Below are 24549 nucleotides of genomic sequence, written 5' to 3' on the forward strand. Positions count from 1 at the left end.
AGATTGTGATGGTACATCATTTACAACTTCCTATGGTTCAGAATTGTTAGAATTTAAACCTGGGGTTGTGGTATTAATTATGAAACAGATATAGGTTGATTTCAATCTTATCCAGTGAGGACTACTCCATTTATATCATTCAGACTTTTCCAGGATCTCACGGCGGCTGGCCAAGAGTTGCTTTTACTCAGGGATTTAAACGCAAATTTCCGTTGAAGAGGTCCCCCGTTGAGGCAAAAGAAACAATAAGTGGGGTTTTTGGTTTCACACAAAGTTGCCGAAGAGTTCCCTTGTTGGCTCAAGCTATTGAAGACTTATGTTGAAGGGTTATTGTAATCTTTCTAAAAAACTGGCCTTCTGAAAATGTTAGGAATTCGCGGAAGCATAACAAATTTCAATGTAGTTTACTCATCAGTTTCCTTTCTCCTTTTCACATGTTCATGATTGGAATTTCTGTGCAAGAGCACGATGGATCGAGCAGAAACCCCAATGGAAAAGTTAGAATTGGTACATTATGCTATGTTGCTCTTGGACTTCAATATATGTGATGTTTCAATAATTACTAATGTAGAGTATATGTTAAAGAGTATTTTAGAAAGTTAATTGATGAGCCATGCAAATATATATAGCAAGAACATATGCCCTCTACCTCATCAACCTTTCCCTGCTTCTTGTATCAATTACAAAATTAACTTACCGAATAATTTAACTTGGTGCAGATATAAACCTTATACTAGAGATATAAAAGATTACAATTATTTACTAACAAGTTGACCAAGATTTGCGCTAATTAAATTATGGAATAACTCTTCTGGCCCATTCGTCACGGCATGAACTGAAGAACAAACTATGATAATTGCAGTCGAGGAACGTATACTGTAAGTTTGTCTTTGCCAATGAATAATCAACATGGTGGCCAGAATTATTAATAGCAGTAGACTAAGATTGCAACCAAGAAGGTGACTTTTCGAAATACTTGTCTTGTTTGACTACAACGATATTTTTCTTAGATAAAGAAAATATGCAATAAAACCAATAATGTTAATGGAAACCATACACTAGATATAAGATATTGCAACCAAGGAAAAGACCTAAAAGGACTACTTATAAATTGAATGAGGATGAAAGTGACAGAATTGATTAAATGCAGACATTTTTGTTTTCTTATAGTGAGAAACCAAGACATTATGCTAATTAAATTATTGGAGTCGTCCTCTACCCCAATTTTAGCCTACCCAGAAGTTCCACACTGCACAACAAGTGTAACATTTACCAGATTATCACTGTGCTTAATTAATATTCACTGTGCTGATCTGTGAATAAGCCTCTTTACAGTAGCAAATATAGAAGTCATGGAATTTGTCATCTAAACCGAGTAACCAGTATGTTAATTCGTTTGAGAAAACCAACTTAAAACAAATAACATTAAACTTCACTTATTCCTGCATAAGATATCTCCATCACCTTCATTTTAGTCTAGTCTATGATAAGATTCCATATTTAATTTCTTATGCACCACCTAGAAAATGACATTTGTAGGCTTTAAGTTCTAGAAGTAGTGACCCTCCGTTTCTCTTCCATTTATAAAACACATCTGTTCTTGAGATTTCATAGTAAAGAAAGATGGATCGTCTAGCATGGTCTTATATATATATATATATATATATATATATATATATATATATATATATATATATATATATATATATATATATATATATAATACACAAAATCTCGACTCTTTCTAACAGTGTGCTCTTCACAACAATAAAAAAATGTACCATGGATTGTTCTAGGCACTTCAAATCATCTACAGAGAAATATACTCTCCTCAATAACTCCATGCCTGAATTCACTGCAACACTACTGCATCTGAAGATCACAACCCTGCAAATAATTGCTTTTTAAAAGCCATTCTACCTTTCATCTAAATCCTAACCTTCTCAGAACATGAATCCAGTACTTTCAATTTTTTTTTCACGTCTCAGTTCAGCAGTGACTTTGGCTATTGGTTATACCATGGTTCCTGTAAACAAGTGGTTTGTGTGTTTTTATTAGTGCAAATATTGAAGGTAGTATGTTGAACCAGGATTGATAGTCACCATTTAAACAATTTAGTGTTAAAATTGACTGGATGAGATTAGCTATTTTAAAGAGTATGACATTTTATTGAAGAATGCATTACATAGTGCAATTGAGAGTTTGTAGTGACAGAAAACACAAGATTGAAAGCAAGAAAATAAAGACCAGTATTGCTTCAACAATGCTCAGCCAAAGGAACTTCCTGGATGAACTAACTTCTTCCTCCATGTCTGTTGTTCAGCACTCTCTGCTTTCTTGGCTTTCCTCCTTCAACTATCCTTACAAGCCACTGAGGCTTTCCTGTTGAGAAAACCAAATATCCCATCATCACTCCTAATACCACTCCGCATCCATACCCTATCAACACCACTTTCCAACTGAATCCATTTGAAGACTCTTCATCATCTTCTAATGTTGATGGTGGTTGAGGCGTCAGATCATCATTACCACATTTTTTTGACAAAGGAAATCCACACAAGGCCAAATTCCCATCATATGAATTATTTGGGAAGGTATCAAAGTGATTGTCCTGAGGTGTCGGTCCCTTGAGTTGATTTTGTGACAGATTTATTTTCCCAACAAATTTGTGACAAATTTAGAATTTGAAGAAAATTCAATCTTGTCAACTGCCATGAAATTTTCCCAACAAGCTTATTTGAAGAAAGATCTAAGGATTCAAGATTGGTCAAATTTCCAAAAGATGATGAGATCCAACTTGATAGATTGTTATGAGAAAAATTGAAAAGACAAAGTGTATAAAACTTCCCAATAACTTTTGGAAACTCTCGATGAAAACTGTTATTTGAGAAATTAATTGTAGTGAAAAAAATAATAATTTTCACTAGTTCAATCTCAAACCCTTTTAATATCACCATCACAGAACCTTGATAATAATCTTCATCCATATATTACAACTTCCTCTCAACTTCACCAAAAGACATCATAGAATTGAGGTTTTTGAAATATTTTATTGGCAAAACACCATTGAACTTGTTGGAGAGATCAAAGATTTTCAATTTTGAAAAACAATTATTCATCTTAGAACAATTCCAATTTGAACCATAAAATTTATTGGAACGAAGAATCAAAACTTTAAGCTTTGGAAGATTCCCTAACTAGTACAGGAATGTATCTTTTATATTGTTGCTTCCAAGATCTAGAACTTCAAGTTTTAAACAACTGATTAAAATCATGGTACTTGCCCCTCCATTTCATTGTTGTTGAAATTAAGAGTCCTAAAATGGTTGCCCTTTGAAAATGTTCGAGGAATGGAGCCATCTAATCTATTCCTCCGTAAATCCAACGCACGAAGATAGCTAAAGTTTCCCATGCATTTTGGAATTATACCATTTAAACTGTTATTAGAAAGATCTAAAATTTCAATGAAGCTCATATTACAAATCAAGTGAGGTATCACTCCATTCAATTTGTTATTTGACAACAAAAATAATCTCAAATAAGGAAATTGAGTTGGAAGTGATCCTTAAAGCATGTTGCAATAAAGGTCTAGATATCGAAGATTTTTCCATGGAAGTTGCTCTATGTTCGTTAGGTAATAATGGGAAAGATTTAACCAAGACAGAATCCTGACTAATGTTCCACATCCAATCAGGAATTTGACAGTGGATATTATTTTTAGAAAGATCCAAAATATCTAATCAATCTAAACCTTTTAAGATAACTTGGAATTCACTGATATTGCAAGCCTAAAAACCATAGTTGGGGGAAGGATGAGTTGAATTTGAATGTAGTGCTCACTGAAAGATTGTTATGAGAAAGATCAAGGGATTCAAGTTTTTTGAGCTTTGAAAACATATGAAGTTCTATGATACCACTTAAATTGTTTGAAGAAAGTTCAAGACCTAATAGATTTACAAGTTTAAAGATTAAGCCTGGAAGTGTACCTTGCAATCTATTACCATCTAATTGAATATCTTGTAATGAGTAACTCCGAAACTCATCAATTTAGGCACTTAATTGGATAGAACCTAGATACATGACTTTCAATAATGGTGAAGTGAATATCCAAGATGGTACAGTCCCATTGAGTGAGTTATTAAATAAAATAAGAAATTCTAAATTTGGAAGCCCACTCACTTGACAAGGAATTGGACCAGCTAGTTAATTAAATGAGAAATCTAAAAAGGAAAATTGTTTTAGATTGAAAAGAGTATCTGGAATTGAACCAGGTAGTTGATTATACGATAAATCTAAATAAGACAGTTGTTTTAGGTTGAAGAGAGTATCATGAATTGGACCAATTAATTGATTATATTAGAAATCTAAAAAAGAAAGTTGTGTAAGGTTAAGGAAAGAATATGGAATTGCACCATTGAAATAATTTTGTGAAAGAACTAAATAACTGAGATGGTCAAGATTTGAAAGAAAAGATGGAATGTGATCATGAAGATTGTTAAATGAAAGGTCTAAATGACTTAGTTGTGTAAGATGCCAAGTGAGGCAGGAACTAACCCAAGAAAAGCACAGTTACGAAGAAACAACCGGTTCAATGACGTGATATTGCCAAATGAATTAGGTAATTCTCTAGGTAAACTCATGCCATAGATGTCTAAAACCTTAAGGGGGCTAGCTAGAGTTACCTGCCAATCTAAGTATTTGTAGATTTGGTAGGTAGAAAATGTGTTCAGGGAAGTTCCTTTGCAATTGACAGCCTTGAAGACTCAGAGAAATCAAAGACGAAGATAGATTCATCAATGAACTAGGTGAGATGGCAGACATGTCAACATAGTCAAGAGCAAGATCTTTTAACACTGTTAAATTCAAAACTAGCCTTTGTAAAACAGGTTTTTCAATTCAAACACCAATTTTGTCATTCTTTGTGTAGTCATAATTGCATGAGAGGTCAAGTGAAAACAAATTAGACAAATGAGGGATTTCAAATGAAATATTACCAACAAAGTTTAAGGCAGAGAGAATGAAGATAGATTCATCAATGAACTAGGTGAGATGACAGACATGTTTACATAGTCAAGAGCAAGATTTTTTAACACTGTTAAATTCAAAACTAACCTTTGCAAAACAGGTTTTTCAATTCTCACACCAATTTTGTCATTCTTTGTGCAGTCATAATTGCATAAAAGGTCAAGTGAAAACAAATTAGACAAATGAAGGATTTCAAATGGAATATTACCAACAAAGTTTAAGGCAGAGAAAACGAAGATAGATTCATCAATGAACTAGGTGAGATGGCAGACATGTCCACACAGTCAAGAGCAAGATCTTTTAACACGGTTAAATTCAATGCTAGCCTTTGCAAAACAGGTTTTTCAATTCTCACACCAATTTTGTCATTCTTTGCATAGTCATAATTGCATGAGAGGTCAAATGAAAACAAATTAGCCTAATAGGGGATTTCAAATGGAATATTACCAATAAAGTTTAAGGCAAAGAGAACGAAGATAGATTCATCAATGAACTAGGTGAGATGATAGACATGTCCACATAGTCAAGAGCAAGATCTTTTAACACTGTTAAATTTAAAACTAGCCTTTACAAAACAGGTTTTTCAATTCTCACACCAATTTTGTCATTCTTTGTGTAGTCATAATTACATAAGAGGTTAAGTGAAAACAAATTAGACAGATGAGAGATTTCAAATGGAATATTATCAATAAAGTTTAAGACAAAGAGATTAAAGTATGTCAAACTAGACAATTGACTAAAATTAGAAGAATTTAGGAAAGATTGAATTCATTGAAAACTAGATTAAATCTTTTTAATAGAGAAAGTGAAAAGAGGCTAATATTGAAAGAGATGTTTCCTTAAAGCCAACTATAACTAAGGTCGAGGCTAATCCCAATATTGTGTCACATGTTACCCCATCCTATGAGCAACAATCTATATCCTCTTTCCTAGACATCATTTTTGGATAGAATTGACCACATTTGACACCATCCCATGAGCAACAATCAACATTCTCTTTCCAAGAATAAGTGTTTTGGAAGGAAAAGAGTTGCTTGAATTGAAGTGAAGCAAAACTCTGGTGATGAAGACAGAGTGTTGCAGAAGTTTGAGAATGGAAGAGCGAAAATAGGAGCAAGAGATGTTGATAAGACCGTGATAGACAACCCATCTTTCTCTGTGATGAAATCACAAGAACAGATATAGCATTATAAATAGAGAAAAACCAAGTCTTGTTCATCCACCAGTGATTCAGTTAAAAAAACCAAGTCTTAGTGGTCATCTACTAGTGAGAGCCACTCCATCAGAGCCTTGGTCATGCACTAGCAAATGGAGAATAGTTCTTTACTTTATTATTTTTTTCCTTTTTCCACCCTGTCTTTTTCTTGTACGATTTGTCTATGAACACTATCATATTTTATTCAATAACAATGCCCTCGGTGGTTGTCAAAAAGTGTAAGGTTCATGAATCCAGATTTTTTTAAAACTGTACTTTTGGCTTTTTGTGTTAGAATTATGAAACCTAAAAGAATTTAGATTCCTGAAAGAATTTGGACTCTTGAAAAAATTTGGATTTTTGAAAGAATTTAGATTTAAAACAGTGTCAAACTTTGATATGTAAGTAGGTCAAACGAAATTTGTTTTACTCGAATAAGATATTGTTGGAAAACTTATTTCAATATAAATCCAATGCCTTAAAAATTGCGGCAAAAAGAGCTCTCACACGCCTTAACAAGGTTCTATGGTCAAGTTTACACGGATTTTTCAAATTTGTGTTCTTTTTAGTTTTTTAGTCCAAACCAGTTATGAATTGCTCTTATACTATAAATACACATGCTCAACGTCTCATAAAGTAGATGTGTGATGTATCAAGAGATCTCCAAGAGCTTTAGACTTGGATTGACAAGTTTAAGAATGTGAGAGAGATTCGTGATTGAGAGTGAGAGAAGCTGAGACTTGAGTTTGTAGTCATCAATTTGATAGTGGAAGAAGTGCCGGTGCACTATGTGGACATAGGGAATTTCCCAAACCAGATAAAACTCGTGTCTCTTTTATTTTATACTTCTGCGATATGTATTTGATTGTGTTTTGCGACTTTTTCTTCTTCTTCTTTCTTTCTGGGTTTATCTCTCAACATTTTGACCAAGAAAGGAATCCAAACTAAACTGATAAATTTCAAAGAGCTGAGTAATAATAAACATTTAAATGTATAAGCTGTAGTGATGCAGTTACTCAGGCATTAAACGGACCCAAATTAAACCCATATGGAAAATTATAGCTTACAAGGCTGAAGCATGGTGATAGCAGTCTCTGCCACTGAAAAGAACGCAGCAACCCCAAGAGTGCAGTAAAAACAACAACTTGCTCTTTAAACTTTAACTATCTCAAACCCTGAATTCACTGCACCACACAGCAGTAACACTCCTGCAACCGAAGACCAAAATATCAACTTTCTCAAAACTTGAATCAATACTTCAACTTTTTTTTCACATCCCAGATCGGCAACGACTTTGGCCATTGGTTTAACCTGGGTTATATTGGTAAAATATTTGTTTTCCAGCAATCCTTATATGCGAAACGTCGGCAATGAATTAGGGGCGAAATTTTATCGGGGATTTAAATGATTATGGTATGAGAGGTACGTCAAATTCGATTGAGGTAAGTTGTTTTTGTGGGTGTTTCTATATTTGAATGAAATGATTTAACAGTCCGGAAAGATACACGTCCAAACTTAGATTATGTTTATGGTTAAAAGAGCCATGTGGGTTTTGCATATTTATTAAATTGAATTAATCCAACAAAAGAAACAATTTTGGTTTGATGATAGATCTACCACCATACAAACAGATTCAGATTCGAGTCTCGGAAATTACAATTCGACTGGCTGGTCAGGTCTAGATTTTAAAACACCAGGTACAACCATAGGTCAACTGTGCAAAAGAATTAAAAGAAGAGCTTTGGCGACCGTCTGGAGTTAACAGGTGAAGGTGAGGTTGGTGACCTGGGGAGAGGAGGTATTCCATTGCTCTCTTGGCCTCCAGCCACTTTGTCAACCAGTTTTGCTGCCTTTGGGTCCATTAGAAGCATCTTCTGAAAGGATTGTGAGAAGCCAGTCGCAATAATAGTTACGTGTATCTCCCCGTTGTATCGTTCGTCCACAACAGCCCCAAAAATTATGTTAGCAGAAGGGTCTGCTAAACTAGTTACAACCTGGAAGTTCAGATAGAGAATTATTTGTCTAGCCATTAGCTTCAATTACAAGAATCACACACTGCAGAGCTTAAAAAATTCAGTACCTGAGAGACTCTATTAACTTCCTGCAAGGTTATGTCCTTTCCTCCAGTAATATTATATACCACACCAGTTGCTGACTGGATTGATGATCCAATCAAAGGAGCTAAAGTTGCTTGTTCAGCAGCTTCTTCAGCACGATTTTTGCTGGAAGAAACACCCACTCCAAGCATCGCAGTTCCAGAATCTTTCATGACTGCCTTTACATCCGCAAAATCCACATTCACCAGTCCAGGTATCTGCAAAAGAAGAAGACAATACAAACAAACATAGGATTTACAAATTATTTTTAAGCAAAACTTTGAAAGAAATGCACAATTGCAATTTCATTTTCAACCATGGCAGAAAGAATGCCTCCAGGTTGACCATGAAAGCTTCAGGTAGATAGAAATATTCAAAACAGGCCTTCCATGATTAATAAAAACTGAATGCCCCAGTGGCCAAAGTGTGGAAAATACAGTTCAGCAATCCGAAAAACAACTCACTGTTATTATGTCAGAAATTCCTTGCACCCCTTGACGTAGAACATCATCAGCAAGGAGGAAAGCATCCTGAAGCGGTGTCTGCTCATCCGCAATATCAAGCAGACGATCATTGGGAATCACAATAAGAGTATCAACATTCTTCTGCAACTTCTCGATGGCCTCCAGGGCCTGCAAAGATGCAAACATGAGAAATTTGTTTGAAGAACTTTGAACAATAAAAGATTTTGTATACTCTGAATACAGCAAAAAAAATGTAAACAGTAAGCTTAATCCTGAACAAGTAATGACTTCAACCCAGAATACAAATGGCAAGGAAAGCAACTGATTTCCACTAAGATATCACTAAATACTACTTAGGAAAAGAAAAAGACATGTGAATCATCAAAACACAGCTACAAACCCCACAATCTGAAGACTAAGTGGAGGAAAGAAGCCATGTCGTTCGGTAAAGTAGATTCGGTACTAATGAAAATTCATTCCTTAGAATTCCATGTCTTATTGTAAAGCAAGTATAATATTAAAAATCACACTCAAAACTGAAACGACTAAGTTAAATCATCAAAAATGGTTGAAATAACAGTTACACAATGAAGAAAGAACAGGGAATTATTTCTCCTATGCATTCTAGCAAAGAACTCCACTCACTTTCTCCCTAGTTTTCAAACATTGCTTGGATGAGAATATACGTTTTCTCAAAACAGTAACTTGTGTATCTGATTGTTTGTACATAGCATAATATAAACACATTGTAAAGCTAATTTCTTGGTCTTAAACAAAAACCAAAGTTACACCTGCCTGCAAAGATCTTTTACGTCCTTCAAAGCTGAAAGGATAAGTAACCACACCAACAGTCAAGTAACCAGCCTCTTTTGATATCTGTGCAACAACTGGTGCAGCACCCGAGCCTGTGCCTCCACCCATACCAGCTGTAATAAACACAAGATCTGAGCCCTTAAGAGCACTCGCAATGGCTTCTTTTGACTCCTCGGCAGCCTGCTCCCCCAAAACCGGATTTCCACCAGTGCCTGAATTTGAAGCAAGTCATAGAATCTAAGAAGACACAGAGGAAACGATTTGGACTACAAACAATCACCCAAAACAATCATTAATGTTCATTAAGAGTAGCAAACCTAGCCCACGCGTCAAAAGCTCTCCAATTTGAAGTGGATTCTGTGCAGCTGACTGTAAAAGAGCTTGAGAATCCGTGTTTATGGCATAAAAATCAACTCCCTATTAAAGCAAAATTGAGCGCCATAAGTATCAATACAAATAACTAAATTCTCAAGTCCTCTTTCTTCTTATAACTCAAATTGCCATCTTAATTCAAAGAGCTATGGACAATAGGCTTCAAATAAGAAACACAGACTGCATAAACCATAAAAACTGAATAATCAAGTTTCAATTTTACCACATGTAGAGCCAAACCCAAGAAATTAAACTCAAAATTCATCATTTAAAAAATAATAAAAATGAAAACTTTATGATACACCCACCTGTAAACCACTGCCAATCATGCGATTAACAGCATTATTGCCACCTCCACCAACACCCACAACCTTAATTTTGGCAGTCTCAATTGGAGAATATGAGCAGCTTACACTCCCTTTATGGGGTCGTTTCCAGAGGCTTCTACGCACTATTTTGTGATTATGTGAGACTCTTTTCTCGAGGTGAAATGAATGGGCAAATGAAGGCGAGGATGATGAAAGTAACTCATTTGGGTTTGTCAGTTGAAAAGTTTTCATTTTAATGGCAAAATTGTTTTTGAAAATGAAAATGAAATGAAGATTAGGGTTATAGAAGAAGTAACAAGTTTCAGCTTTACATCACCTGCCGACGCCTGCGAGTGAGTTGAGTCGAGTTCATGGAGACATGGACTTTTGAGAAAGATTGGGTGTACCCTTTCCTCAAATTTCTTTTTCAAACGACGTCGTTTGATAACACCCTTACTGTCATCTTGATTTTCGAATTGGATACTGGATTTTATACAGTCATATTAATACATAGAATAATCCTCATTTCTCAAATAGTACCTCAAAAAATTTGTGAAAAATGATGAAAAAATTAAAAATGATTCCCTCTCATGTTCTACTTCTTAAGGTTTGGAGTAATAAGCTATATTCTTGATAAAGCCAAATAGATAATTTGGATCCATAAAACCCGATATCAAATTGTGAACCAATGTTAAACCCAGTTCGAGTTATAACTAAAACCCGTTCTAATGATTGAATCAGATTACCCCAAAGTTTAATATGATAAATAGTACCAAACCGCAATTTAATTGTCATACTAAGTCAACCCGACTATTATGTTGATATCATATGACTAAGCCTATTTAAAATTTTAATCATATCACCAAGTAAACAGATCGATCAACACTCATCCAAGTCTAAAAAACATTGACTAAAACAAGAACATAAAGTTCAGTTAAGCAGCCAAAGGCCCCATTCTCAAGAATGATAAATTGACTTGATAAAACTTGCAGCAAACGATTTTCACTTCCCAAAACTAGGATTAGATTTTATTTCTATATAATCAATCAAACAAGAAACTGTTTCTAAGCAATTATTTCATTCAAATTACAAGTTGAGCTGAATGCCTACTAACAGTCTTGGAAATGGAAGAGAGAAGGAATGTAAAAATTCAAGGGCAACCAGCATCAAACACAAACACAACTCAAACTGAAAGTTCATGCACTCCAATTTGAGTTAACACAGATCCAATAGGTACCACTGGATTACCGACAATATACTATGTTTCTCCGTAAAGAATTTGGACACCACACTTCTCCATAAAGGATTTCATTCGCCTTCACTCAGAATGGGGACTATGAGTGGTTTCATCTGGGCAAGGTATACAATCGCCCACCTAAATAAAGTGAAAGAACAAAGAGATTAAGAGAAAATGATAAAAAAACTATACTAAGACAATCACATGTTAGTTTCTAGAATACAACATTGAGTTCAGAGACCTTAGATGTTCAAAACTAGTTAATGTCTGAGATAGAACAAATAAATCTAAAACATAAACTTACATCATCCAACAGCATACTGTTGCTGTAATAACCAATGTTAAGTGGAGCCTGCATCAGTAAAAAATATATATTAGCCATTTTGCATAAAGAATAAATATTGTTCTAAAAGATAAAGACAAAACCACAAATGACCAAAGGAAATCTTGTATGGTTGGCAATTCTAAACCAGAAATTGAACCACAGTAATCTATGATAACAGTTTCTATGCATTTATATTCTTTATACGATGATAATAAGTGATGCATAAACGTCTAGCAGACAAGCATGGCATCATTGGCATGCATGTTTTCACATACAAAATTATAGATGATACATTTGAGGATGATCTTTTCAACAAAATTACAACTCAAGTACACATATCCAAAATTTGAGCATGTATGTATAAATATGCATATCTAAAAATGACTTTCTAATACTATAAGCATGAAGTCATCAATAGAAAAATAAATTGGTTGCTTAGCACTTATCAGCACAAGACTAATACCATTCCATAATGTAGAGGCTCCTATATATAATACAAATAAGTGTTGCATCCAAGGTTCTATAATCTACGAAAGAAAATTATATTGTTCAATAAAGATGAGAAGAAGCACTGCCTAAACAAAAAATATACTGCCAAAGCAAAGAGATATAGAATAACAGTTAAAATGGCTGCATGAAGTAAAATTGCTAATTAAACAGTCCCCTCACACTAAGATACAAAACATTTGACCCCTTATGAAAAGTCACCCTATAAACTTATGAAAATTTTCATCCATTCTAGCATATTCATGGCAAAATACCTGGAACAAGCAGCTAAACAAAAGTGAGAATCTACCATTTCCGTAAATCACTAATCTGATGACTATTTTCTCTAAACTGAAAATCCAATTAATCCACTCAGCAAACTCAAGTCTGAAACTGCAGCCAATGCCAAAACCTAAAATATTTTGAAAAGTAGCCCCCAATCCCTCAAAAGAGAGATTCCACAATAATCAAACTAGAAAACTTGTGGGAGCAAACCACAGGCTTGAGCACACAGACTAATCCCTCAATGTCAAACACTAATTTGATCCTGACCTATTAATTTGATCTTAAATCCAGTTTTCTACTTTTCTTTGATGCACAGATTTACAATGATCAACATATTATCACATTACTAAAAAAAACTTTTAACTACTCATCCATAACGTCACAAACATATAAACCAAATACATTTACAAAGATTCAAATGTTTAATCCAAATAGTAACGATCAAACAAAAAAAACATACAAATTAGTAGAGGGTCCTCTGTTGCAGCAAATTCTGGTACAAAGCGACGCAATGATTCCAATCACCACAAAGATGAGCGTTGTAACAATAAACCCCATCTCGAGATTTTAACGTTTATTAGGTTCGATCACCTTAAAATTCAAACGTCATCGCAGATAACAATTAAGAAGAGACACCCATATGAGGAAAGACCGGGAGCAAGCAGAAACATTACCGATTTGAACAGGGGAAAATTTAAGAAGTTGGTACTTGTAAACAATAAATTATAATGTAAAAACCATAAAAAAGTGTACCTCTGAGGGAACAGATCCAGCTGGTTATGGAGTAGATCAAATCGCCCCCTTCAATCTCTCTGTAAACGCTCTCTTTCGTTCGTTTGCACACTCGCTCTCCGTCCCTTCGTCGTGTTCCAGAAAATAGAAGCCAGAGCTTAGAGCAACAACAGTTTAATTTGGGGGCGAAAATCATGGGCCGGGGCTGATTCTTGGGCCCTTTGGCAACGTGATTAAAAATTCAGAACAAAATTTTGTAATTTAGTTAAAAGAGGAGAAAAGACAGCTCAAGTCTAAAACGGTCATTTCAAATTTAAGCTTGCTTTACGCAAACCAATAAACATTAATATCAAAAAAGAAAAAAAGTCGTTAAAAAGAAAGATGAATCATCAATAAAAACAAAAAATATAAAAAAAATCAATTTTAAATCCAATCAAATATAACCTTAATTAGATATGTTGATCATGTCTTACACTTAACACCATGGATTGAAAAATCAGACTAAATCAATTGGTTCATTCGGTTAGACCATGAACCAGCATTGTAGATAGATATTTTAAAAGGTAAAACCGCTTTAGATTTAAAATTGGATTGAACCGCGATCAAACCATCGATTTATATTTGTGATCCAACTATGTTTGTTAGGTTCCCGGTTCAAAGTTTCATACAAAATAAAGTTTATTTTATTTGTCCAGGTAATCTGAAGTCTTCGTCCCGTCAAATCAAGCATTAAATTACATCAACAAAGTTTTTCTTTGGGTTAAAGGGTTATTTAATAAACCTTTCATATTGTTTCTTCTTCCTTGCTCCAAACGTAGAGGGAGATTTGTTGCAAGCGACAATTTACTTTGTTTTTCAGAAATTCAAAGTTTGTTCACTGATATTTTGCATAACATAAAATTTAATATGTAAAACATATATAAGTTGTTATAATTTTTATACGTTATTATATAATAAAATTAAAATTTTAATCGAATTGATTGATCTAAATGGTCCAACCGATTCAATTAAAACCAGTATTTAAAATAATTTTTACTCCGATCTAGTTTTAAAAACCTTGCCTAACACAATTACTATAGTAACAAACATCAGTATCACATAAGTTAAATCTACAATTTAGGTCTATTGAACCATGTAGGACCTTTTTTCTAGACACGTGTCATGTGCATATGTTAACCTCACACATAATTTTTTGGGCCTAATGGAGGCCATTTTCAAAAGTATGGGCCTAAAAAAATGGCTAATTAAGTTGAAATCCCCCATTTTAGTCTACTTTCCTTACGCTGAACATCAAATGCACCTATTATTATGAAGTAGTAATGGACAAGGACATTTAAAGGTGTCAAACTATTATTATTTTTCTGATAGAATAAATTGATTTTTTTTTTTCTATTGAAGTATTGAATATTCAGAGTTTTTTTATTAAATAAATCAAACTTTTAGTTTTTTTTCTTATTAAAGGAATTCAAATTTCAAATCATCCTAACAAAGGACCAAACTTTCATAATTTATTATCGGAGATATTGAAGAGATATAATTAATATTATATTTTTGCTTTTTAAAAGTAAGATGTTTAATTTTTTTTAATTTTAATAAAAAAATCCAAAAATTTGATCTCTTTAATTAAAAAAAATAGAGTTTAGTTGTTTCAATAGATTAATTATGATAATTCAGTACCTTATCCAAATACCATAACAACAACAACAACAACTTTATCCTTATATTATTATTAAAATTAATTTTGTTTCTATTTTTATAAATACTTTTGACCCCTCGTCATTATCTTATAAACTCTCTTTCTCTATATTATCCAAATTACTCATAGAGCAAATCAATAATTTAACAAATGAAGAAGATTTGAAATAAGATATTTGAGATTACGAAGAACACAAAATTGTAAGTTTCCATCACTTCATATTTAATTTTAGGGTTTTCTTTTTTCGAAGTTTTGATAACTATTCAATCTTCATAATTTGTTTGCCTTTTTAATTGTATTATGTCATTGGGATTATTTCTAAGGATTTTTTAGCTTTATATTTTTTTTTCCTAAAATGTAATTTAATTATAAAAATAAAAATTATTTTTAGAATTAACAATGACATGATAGTATTAATGTCTAATAAAAGAATGCAGATATATGATATACTTCATGTGAGTCAAGTCATTTTCATAAATGAAAGTAACGTGAGTACCTAACATAAGTGAAGATAACGTATATAGATTAAATTATTTTGAAATTAATTTTGAGTTGAAATTGTTCATTCTCAATTCGGATCAGATCAAACCCTAACCGCATATTCAATAATCAAGATGAACATAAATAAAGAATCAATCTTTTGTCAATCTTGACATCTTCAACCATAAAATTTTATATCATTGGTTCATGTGTTTCATATAGGATAATAAACACATGAACAATTTATCAGATAATTTCAAAAAACTTTTTGTGATAGTATTAATGTCTAATAAAAGAATGCAGATATATGATATGATCCACGTGAGTCAAGTCATTTTCATATCTTGAACTGTCATACATATCCATTTCTATTCTGTATTACTTGTGTGCCCTACTTTACAGTTGTATTTGGACCCATTTGCAGAATAATACATTTGAACTCCTCAACTACTCTCATCAATTATTTATCCATATATAAAATGATATAATAGGTTTATATATAAGTTTTTTCTTCAAATTTGAAAAGTTGATAATTATTTGAAGTAAAAAAACAAATTAAAACGAGCAAGATAGCTATAAGTTCTCAAAACTTCTAGGGTTCATAATGAACATTTAATCATTAAAGACCAAAAAATAAGAGAAAAAATTTTACTTATTGTAGTCTTGGCCACGGTTCATGAATCGGTGATTTCAGTTTGAAACCGCCGGTTCATGATTCAAAAAAATAAGAACCCTGAATCGAAACCATTACAGGACGATTTGTAATCGGTTCAGAACCGACAGTTTCAGTTCATGACCCCTGTTTGAAACCAATATTAAACCATCAATTCTAATACATTATTCTGATTTATTTTTTAAATTATTAATTATAATAATTAAAAATTAAAAAAAACTTAGACTTAATTTTTAAATTAAGCTTCTTACGTATCTAATTGAGAAAAAAATTGAATTTGAGAAAAAGAGTTTGAAAGATTAAGATAGTATTGAGAATTGAGAGAAAAAGAAATGAAAATAAACGAGAGAGTTTAAAAGACTGAGTGAGAGAGTTGAGAGATTGAGGGAATATTTATAAGGGAAATTTTGAAAAAATAAAAAAAGGGTGGGGAAATGAAATTGTACAATTATGCAGGGACGTCCCCTGCAAAAACTAAATATACAGGGGCTGTCGGTACCCTGCAAAATGCAGAGGGCCAAAAGGTCTTAAGTGTGCACCAACCAAGGCCGACTCTCATTGATGCTTGTGATAAGTGTTGTTGGAATATGGACAAGAATAATAAATTTTTTAGGTCAAGACTGAAGTCAGCAGTGAGGTAAGCAATAATGTAATTCATTAACTAATCGTTTTTCTAAATTATTTTACCTCAAATCAGTTGGATGTTTAGCTGTTGATAATAAGAATTCAAGCTTCTTTGCGACCTTCTTTGTAATTACCTTTTGAATTACATTAGCATGCCGGGATAAGTTAAATTTATGGAGGTAAATTGAAGGGATGTGTTAAATAGCTAGTTTGAGGGTTTTTTTTTTTTTTCAATGAGGAACCCATTTGGAAAATTTCTATTACCAAGCCGATATACAAGCATATCAAAAGATATGAGAATGTACATTGCAAAATATATTTGTGGGATGTGATATAGAGTTATACCTAAGTCTTCTAACTTCATAGTTGACATTCCAAACTTTATAACTAGCTATTTACTCGTGGTAAATTAATAATTTGAGGTTTATTAAAAAGCTTGTAGCTTTCTTCTGAGGAAAAGTTGATAGTCCATTAGATATAGGGACGCCTAAAAACAGTCACCCAATCGACAAGCATTAATTAATTTCACATGCACAAAACAAAAGATATAGGGACGCCTCTTGCTTGATAAATCTTTGACTCTTGGACTAGGGTTCTATTATTTTATCACAATCAGACAAAAACTCTGGGCCCTTCTCTTTCCAAGTGCCTTCTATAAATAGAGGCCGTTTCTTGTACTTTCTTCACTAAGTTACCAAGCCATTTTTCATATTTTGTGTTTTGCAGTTGCAGCTTTAAAAATATTTGCATTGTCACGAATGGCTTTCTCCAAGACTTTCCTTCTTCTGGGCCTCGCTTTTGCAGTTGTCCTTCTCATCTCCTCCGAGGCGTCTGCTCGTGAGCTTGCTGAGACCACACGTAAGTTCATTTTGGTAAAGAGTTGCACACATACGTTTTTGTTTCTTCTTTGATTGTTAACAATAGCTTTATTATATGTTTTCTTTTACAGAGGAAACCAACATGGAGCAGTCCAATTATGTTCACCATGGATTCGGGCATGGATACGGACATGGCCACGGTCACGGCCATGGCCATGGCCATGGTGGCCATGGACACCATGGAGGCCATCATGGTGGACACCATGGAGGGCACCCTGCCGATGAGACACAGGAGGTGGAAACTGAAGCTGGAAAGAACTAGAGAAAGTATGGTTTCTTACCAGCTCGAATAAGAATGTACGTGTGCGTGTTGATAATAAGTGTGTGAGGATGTAGGCTCAAATGTTTCATATTATAAGGAAAGCACACATATGAATAAATATATTATTGTACCTAATTTGTGTGTCATGAGATACCTTATCCTGTTATAATCTAATTGTTAATGGAGTAATTTGATCTTATTTGATTCGATTTAAATGAGTAGATTTTGAATTAAAGTTTTAATTCAACAAATTAATCTATTTTTTTATTTGATAATACTATTTAATCTATCGATAATAAAATATTAATTATATATTTGTTTCTTCATTAAAGGAAGTGTCACTTTTAACAGGGAAAAGTTACAAAAATTTTTTATAACGTGTGCCTCTAAAATAAAAAAAAAAATCATCAACTATTTAATTCTTAAGAGTCTCTCACTGTTTAGGTGTCTCTCCACGCGAATGAAACCATGTGAGGAAAGTATAGTTTAAGCCCTCAACATCATTATATGATTAAAAAATATTTAATTATATAATAATATATTATTTGAGTATCTAATTAGATTAAAGCTAGATTCAAACCAAATTGGTTTGACTTGGTTTAATTTAATTTGAATTTGAACTAAATGAATTCAAATCAAATTTGTATTAAGAGATTTGTCTCGTTTTAAACCCAAGACAAAATAAAGTTAAAGAGAGTTTAATTTGATCTGAATTGCAAGTTGGGTAGATTGCTTAATTTGGTTCAAATTTGGCTTGTGAAATTATGTTAAGAAACTGTTAAATTGATATTATTTTATCTATTATTAGATAAAATAATATCATTTGATCAATGAGTCATGAATCAAATCCACAAAATTAGAATTGAACCATTAACTCAAATCAAACTAGATTCGAACTTAAATCAAATAATTTTCATCCAAACTAAATTCAAACCTAGTTATTCTTCATCCAAACCAAGAAGCATTTATGTCATGTGCATATCACAAATACTATAGTAACAAACATTAGAAGTTAGGCCTATAGGACCATGTAAGACCTTTTCTAAGCACGTTTGCCACATGCATATGTTAACCTCGTACATAACTTTTTGGGATCCCATTTTCAAAATTATGGACCTAAAAAATAAGGATAATTTGGATTTGAAATCTCCCATTTTAGTCCACCTAGCATAAACTAAACATTATAAATACACTTATTTTTGGACATGTAAAGGTATCAAATTATCTTTTTATTTCTTTTTTTATTAAAATGATTAGACATTTAGAGTTTTCTATTAAATTGATTGAATTTGTAGGTTTTTTCTATTGAAAGAATTCAATCATCAGATTATTTTATTAATGGATTAAACTTTTATTATTTTTTATTAAAAATATCAAATGAATATAATTAGTATTATTTTTATGTTTTGTATTATAAACAAGATGCTTAATTTAATTATTTTAATAAAAAATTTAAAAATTCGGACTCTTTAATTAAAATAAATAAAGTTTATTTTTTTTAATAGAGTAATTATGATAATTTGGTACCTTGTGCAAGTACTATAATAACAACATTATCCTTATATTAATTATTAAAATTAATTTTGTTTCTATTATCTATAAATAATTTTGACATCTTGTCATTATCTTATATTCTCTCTTTTTCTATATTATCCAAATCACTCATAGAGCAAATCAATAATTTAATGAAAATTTGAAATAAGATTTTTGAGATTATAAAGAGCACAAAATTGTTAGTTTCTATCCGTTCATATATAATTTTACAATAAAATTATGTGTATCTATTTTTGATATACAATTTGTGTACACAGATGATGTGTCATTATGTGATTGAATATTTTTTTATCATATGATGATACATATTTTAAAATCACATAATTACATGATGACACATCACTATGTATACGAATTATATACCAAAATTAGGTATACATAGTATTGCTCATAATTTTAGGGTTTTCTTTTTTCAAGGTTTTGATAACTATTCAAACAACATGATTTGTTTTCCTTTGAATTGTATTACGTCATTGGGATTATTTCTAAGGATTTTTTAGTTTTATATTTTTTTCTAAAATGTAATTTAATTATGAAAAAAAATTATTTTTAGGAATAACAATTGTGTGAGTACATAACATAAGTAAAGGTAACATACATAGGTTTAATTATTTTGGAGTGGATTTTGAGTTGGAATTGTTCATTCTCAGTTTTGATTAAATCAAACCCTAATCACATATTTAATAATCAAGATAAACATAAATAGAGAATCAATTTTTCGTTAATCCTGACATCTTGGACCACAATATTTTATATCATTAGTTTATGTGTTTCGCCGTAGGATAAGCACATGAACAATTATCAGATAATTTCAAAAAACTTTTTGTGTAGATAAAAGAATGCATATGCATGATATAATCCGTGTGAGTCAAGTCATTTTCATATCTTGAAGTCTCGTATATATCCATTTCTATTCTGTATTACTTGTATGCCCTACTTTACGTTTGTATTTGGATGCATTTGCAGAATATTACATTTGAACTCTTCAACTACTCTCATCAATTATGAAGAAGGGTGTAGTGACGTGCCCTTGTAATATACAATTATGATATTCATCTTAACCTATACAAATATTCTTATTTATAGGACAAAGGACTACTTTCCTACCAAGTTTTCATTAAAATTCAAAATTACAATCATGACAGTTAAAAAACTTAAACTGCTACTTATTATCCAATTTTTGTTAAGTTTTTCCGTTATAAGTAAAGGTAAAATAGTCATTTTACTGTTTATATTAAAAAGATATAAAACTTATTACTTTTTTTCCCTTAAGTTTTAAAAACTAACAATTTCAAACTAACAATCTCACCTCTGCCTAAAGTTTTCAAACTTTAAATAGAAACAATAAAATAATCATTTTAACCTTACTTATAACAGAAAAAGTTAATAGAAGTTGGGTTATAAGTGAGGTTTTGAGTTTTTCATTTATTGCAGGTATGATTTTGAATTCCAATAAAAACTTAGGTGGAAAATAGTCATTTTCTCTTATTTATATATCCATATATATAATGATATAAATTATCCGTTTATATATAATTTTTTCTTCAAATTCGAAAGGCTGATAATTATGTAAAGTAAAAGAAAATTGTGGTGTGGGTTTTGAGCCACGTTTATTACTGTGTTGATGCCTTTGAAGAACAAATTAAGACGAGCAAGAGAGCTATTATAAAAAAATTTAGGGTTCATGGTGAGCACATGATCATTAAATACCAAAAAATAAAAGAGAGAATTTTACTTATTTTGATATCTGATGCAAGGTAAGACCTGAGCCAGCAAAGATAATCACATGAGGAAGAAGAGCCAGTATGCACCGACAAAGCCATTGATGGAGTTTGGACAAGAGCAATCATTTTATTGGTCAAGAGTGAAGTCACCAGTGAGGTAAGCAAAAATGCAATTCATTAACTAATTGTTTTTCTAAATTATTTTACGTCAAATCTGTTGGAGAGCTTGCCGATTTAGCTGTTCATAATAAAACAAGCGTCTGCATAATTTATTCAACAAACTATGAAATTAAGCACTGCATCGCATGCAACGCCACCAAATCCGACCTTCTTTGGACATACCTTTCGAAGGATAACATTTATTAGTGTACACTCAAGTCTATACGTGAAAGTATAGAGTCAAAGTTAGTTGAGCTTTATTAAAGAGTTTGTAGCTTTTGGGTGAGAAAATCTTGTCAGTCCATCAGATAATATTAATCTCATGTTAATGTATTGGTAGAAAAGTCCTGGATTTTGATTTTGTTGAATATACAATGATATTTTATGCCCGCAAAAAAAAATTGATATATTATTATATGATTAATCAGATTATTTGAAAATAAAAATAAAATAAAAAAATTATATTATTCAATTATATGATTAAAATATCAATTTATTTGTACCTATTATTATTTACTATTTGTACCTATAGTCTTACTCATTTATTATTCTTCATGCAGGGAAATTTTTTCTTTTTAATATAAGACTTTCTTGATCTATCTAGGGTACGCATATTTGTTATACATGATTTGAAATACATATGAAATGAAATCAGAATATTTTTGAGCATATCCATAAATTATGGGTAGATCAGTTAGTTAAGATGTAGAATCTCAAGTATGAGTCAAAAGATTCAAATTTGATTTTACATTTTCACAGATAGACTAAGTGCATATATAGATTGAGTGAGCATGTTAGTATTTTCTAATAGGTCAGCATTGAAGTATGAAATCCTCCTTATGGATCATTGGAATATTCTCTCGGGAGTTTACTAGCTTGAATATAAACACTTGGGAAGTAAAAATTCAATTTATTGATAAAATGATCAAATGTAAGCTAGCAATCACAGTGATAGAAGGATGAATCACCAGTTTATCAATTAAACCAATTGCCACATCGTCCAATTCATGTCTTTATCACAATCAATCTCTCAAAGATAAACTCTTGAATATTCTTCAAGCATCACCGAAAGTCTTTACTACAAACAATAGGCTATTAGTTAACTTCACATACATATTGAAAAAATACGTAAAGTAATATAAGGACCTCTCTTGCTTGATAGATCTTTGACTCTTGGAATAGGGTTCTAATATTTTATCACAATCAGATAAAACCTCTGCAACCTTCTCTTTCCAAGTGCCTTCTATAAATAGAGGCCTTTCCTTGCACTTTCATCACCAAGTTACCAAGCTATCTTTTATATTTTGTTTTGCAGTTGCAGCTTGAAAAATATTTGCATTGTCAAGAATGGCTTTCTCCAAGACTTTCCTTCTTCTTGGCCTCGCCTTTGCAGTTGTCCTTCTCATCTCCTCCGAGGTGACTGCTCGTGAGCTTGCTGAGACCACCCGTAAGTTCATTTTGGTAAAAGAGTTGCATATATATGTTTATAGTTTTTCTTTGCTTGTATATAATAGCTTTATTTAATGATCTCTTTTGCAGAAGAAACCAACGTGGAGCTGTCTGACCATAAATATGGACACGAACATGGCCACGGTCACAAACATGGCCACAAACACGGCCACAAACACCATGGAGGACACCATGGAGGGCACCCTGCTGATGAGACAAAGGAGGTCGAAAACTGAAGCTAGAGGGAACTGGAGAATCTCTGGTTTCTTACTAGGTCGAACAAGTTTTTACGTGTGTGCGTGTGTGTGAATAATAAGCGTGCGAGGATGTGGACTTCAATGTTTCATATAACAAAGAAAGCATGCATATAAATATATATTTTGTCATGAGATGTGTTCTCCTATTTGCAATTACCTATTGTTAAGTTAACTCAATTAGAACAAACCAATATTGACTTTGATTTCTAATTTAATAACTTAATTCAAAATTGATTATTTCGCTGGTGGTATTGTTTATCCCTTCAATATCATTTAGGGGTGATTTAAACTCAGTTTGAATGAAAATAATTCGATTTAAATTCAATTCAAGTTTAACTCAAACTTATAGTTCAAATTTGAGACTTATTGACAAAATGATGTTATTTAACAATTACTTAACATAATTTGAATTAAGTCATAAGTTAAATTCGAATCGAATCAAACTATCTACTCAAGTTATAAGTCAAATTAAACTGAACTCTCTAGTTTAAATTTGACTCAATTTCAAAACAAATAAAATCTTTTAATTCAAACTCGATTCAAATTAAAACTAAACAAATTTAAACTAAATTGAATCGAACAAACCATCTTTTAACTTACGCTAACTTGGTTCAAACTCAACACTAACTGTTATGAGTCGTAGTTAGTTGAGGTCGCTGGGCACTATACATATTTATAAACATTAGAGTCGTAGTTAGTTGAGGTCGCTGAGCACTATATATATAAAAAAGAGTTCAAACGATGTGCAAGAGACCCACATCGTTGAAGTTAAGTGCCGGGATTAAAAAACCAGCAGCACCAAAACCCTAAAAATATAGAGAAAGTGTTAATTTGATTTGCTCGAGGTTTACTCCAAAACTCAATTCACTATTATGTGTATATTGAGAAACTGTTACAAAATTTTTCACAATTGTGTGACTTATGAGATAAAATAATCACAAAAATTTTTTTATAACTACTTAATTCTTATAAGAGTCCCCTAATCATCTCTAGCCATTTTATAAGTATTTTTCCCCATTTGAGATTACTTCATCTAATACAAAGTAACCTATTTATAAAAGAAAGACTTTTATGAATCTTCTAAACATATAATGTAAAATTTTCATACGAAAAAACAAAATTCAACATACAATCAATAGAAAGAGTATTAATATAATTTTGAATTAAAGATAAAATAACATTCAATCACATGACAATACATTATATATATACATAATTATGTATTTAAAAGTGTATATACATAATGTTGTTTTATGCTAATATTAAGACATGTTTGGTCACTTGTACTACTTCCCATCTTGTCACATGTAAAAACCTTAACAAAGAAATACATTCACATAATGTAATAATGCTTCCCACATATAATACAAACTCGTATAAATTTTCCCAGGAAGTCATCTGTTATAATTTGTTGGCACTCTTTTTATCACTGGACCAATTAATTTCTTCACATCC

The 24549-nt window shown here is 32.0% G+C and overlaps 4 protein-coding genes across 4 annotated transcripts; 2 read left to right on the forward strand and 2 right to left on the reverse strand.

Annotated features, from left to right (window-relative positions):
* Positions 1 to 7745: 7745 nt before the first annotated feature.
* LOC123223733 (cell division protein FtsZ homolog 1, chloroplastic-like) lies at positions 7746 to 11141 on the reverse strand. Its single transcript, XM_044647069.1, has 6 exons — positions 10274 to 11141; positions 9911 to 10010; positions 9576 to 9805; positions 8781 to 8948; positions 8301 to 8534; positions 7746 to 8214 (listed from the first exon to the last, which is right to left on the reverse strand). Exons 1-6 carry the CDS (start codon positions 10523 to 10525, stop codon positions 7948 to 7950), a joined length of 1251 nt encoding a protein of 416 aa, XP_044503004.1. The 5' UTR covers positions 10526 to 11141; the 3' UTR covers positions 7746 to 7947.
* Positions 11142 to 11272: 131 nt separating this feature from the next.
* LOC123223739 (V-type proton ATPase subunit e1) lies at positions 11273 to 13197 on the reverse strand. The gene is made up of 3 exons (XM_044647083.1): positions 13067 to 13197; positions 11815 to 11862; positions 11273 to 11648 (listed from the first exon to the last, which is right to left on the reverse strand). Exons 1-3 carry the CDS (start codon positions 13162 to 13164, stop codon positions 11582 to 11584), a joined length of 213 nt encoding a protein of 70 aa, XP_044503018.1. The 5' UTR covers positions 13165 to 13197; the 3' UTR covers positions 11273 to 11581.
* Positions 13198 to 17477: 4280 nt separating this feature from the next.
* LOC123210023 (cold and drought-regulated protein CORA-like) lies at positions 17478 to 18086 on the forward strand. The gene is made up of 2 exons (XM_044628181.1): positions 17478 to 17669; positions 17761 to 18086. The coding sequence occupies exons 1-2, from the start codon at positions 17570 to 17572 to the stop codon at positions 17949 to 17951; spliced, it is 291 nt and encodes a 96-aa protein (XP_044484116.1). The 5' UTR covers positions 17478 to 17569; the 3' UTR covers positions 17952 to 18086.
* Positions 18087 to 22641: 4555 nt separating this feature from the next.
* On the forward strand, positions 22642 to 23226 carry LOC123210038 (glycine-rich protein DC7.1-like). Its single transcript, XM_044628202.1, has 2 exons — positions 22642 to 22835; positions 22928 to 23226. Exons 1-2 carry the CDS (start codon positions 22736 to 22738, stop codon positions 23071 to 23073), a joined length of 246 nt encoding a protein of 81 aa, XP_044484137.1. The 5' UTR covers positions 22642 to 22735; the 3' UTR covers positions 23074 to 23226.
* The last annotated feature ends 1323 nt before the right edge of the window (positions 23227 to 24549 follow it).

The sequence above is a fragment of the Mangifera indica genome, chromosome 1, assembly GCF_011075055.1.
Source record: "Mangifera indica cultivar Alphonso chromosome 1, CATAS_Mindica_2.1, whole genome shotgun sequence".
Taxonomy (NCBI): Eukaryota; Viridiplantae; Streptophyta; class Magnoliopsida; order Sapindales; family Anacardiaceae; genus Mangifera; species Mangifera indica.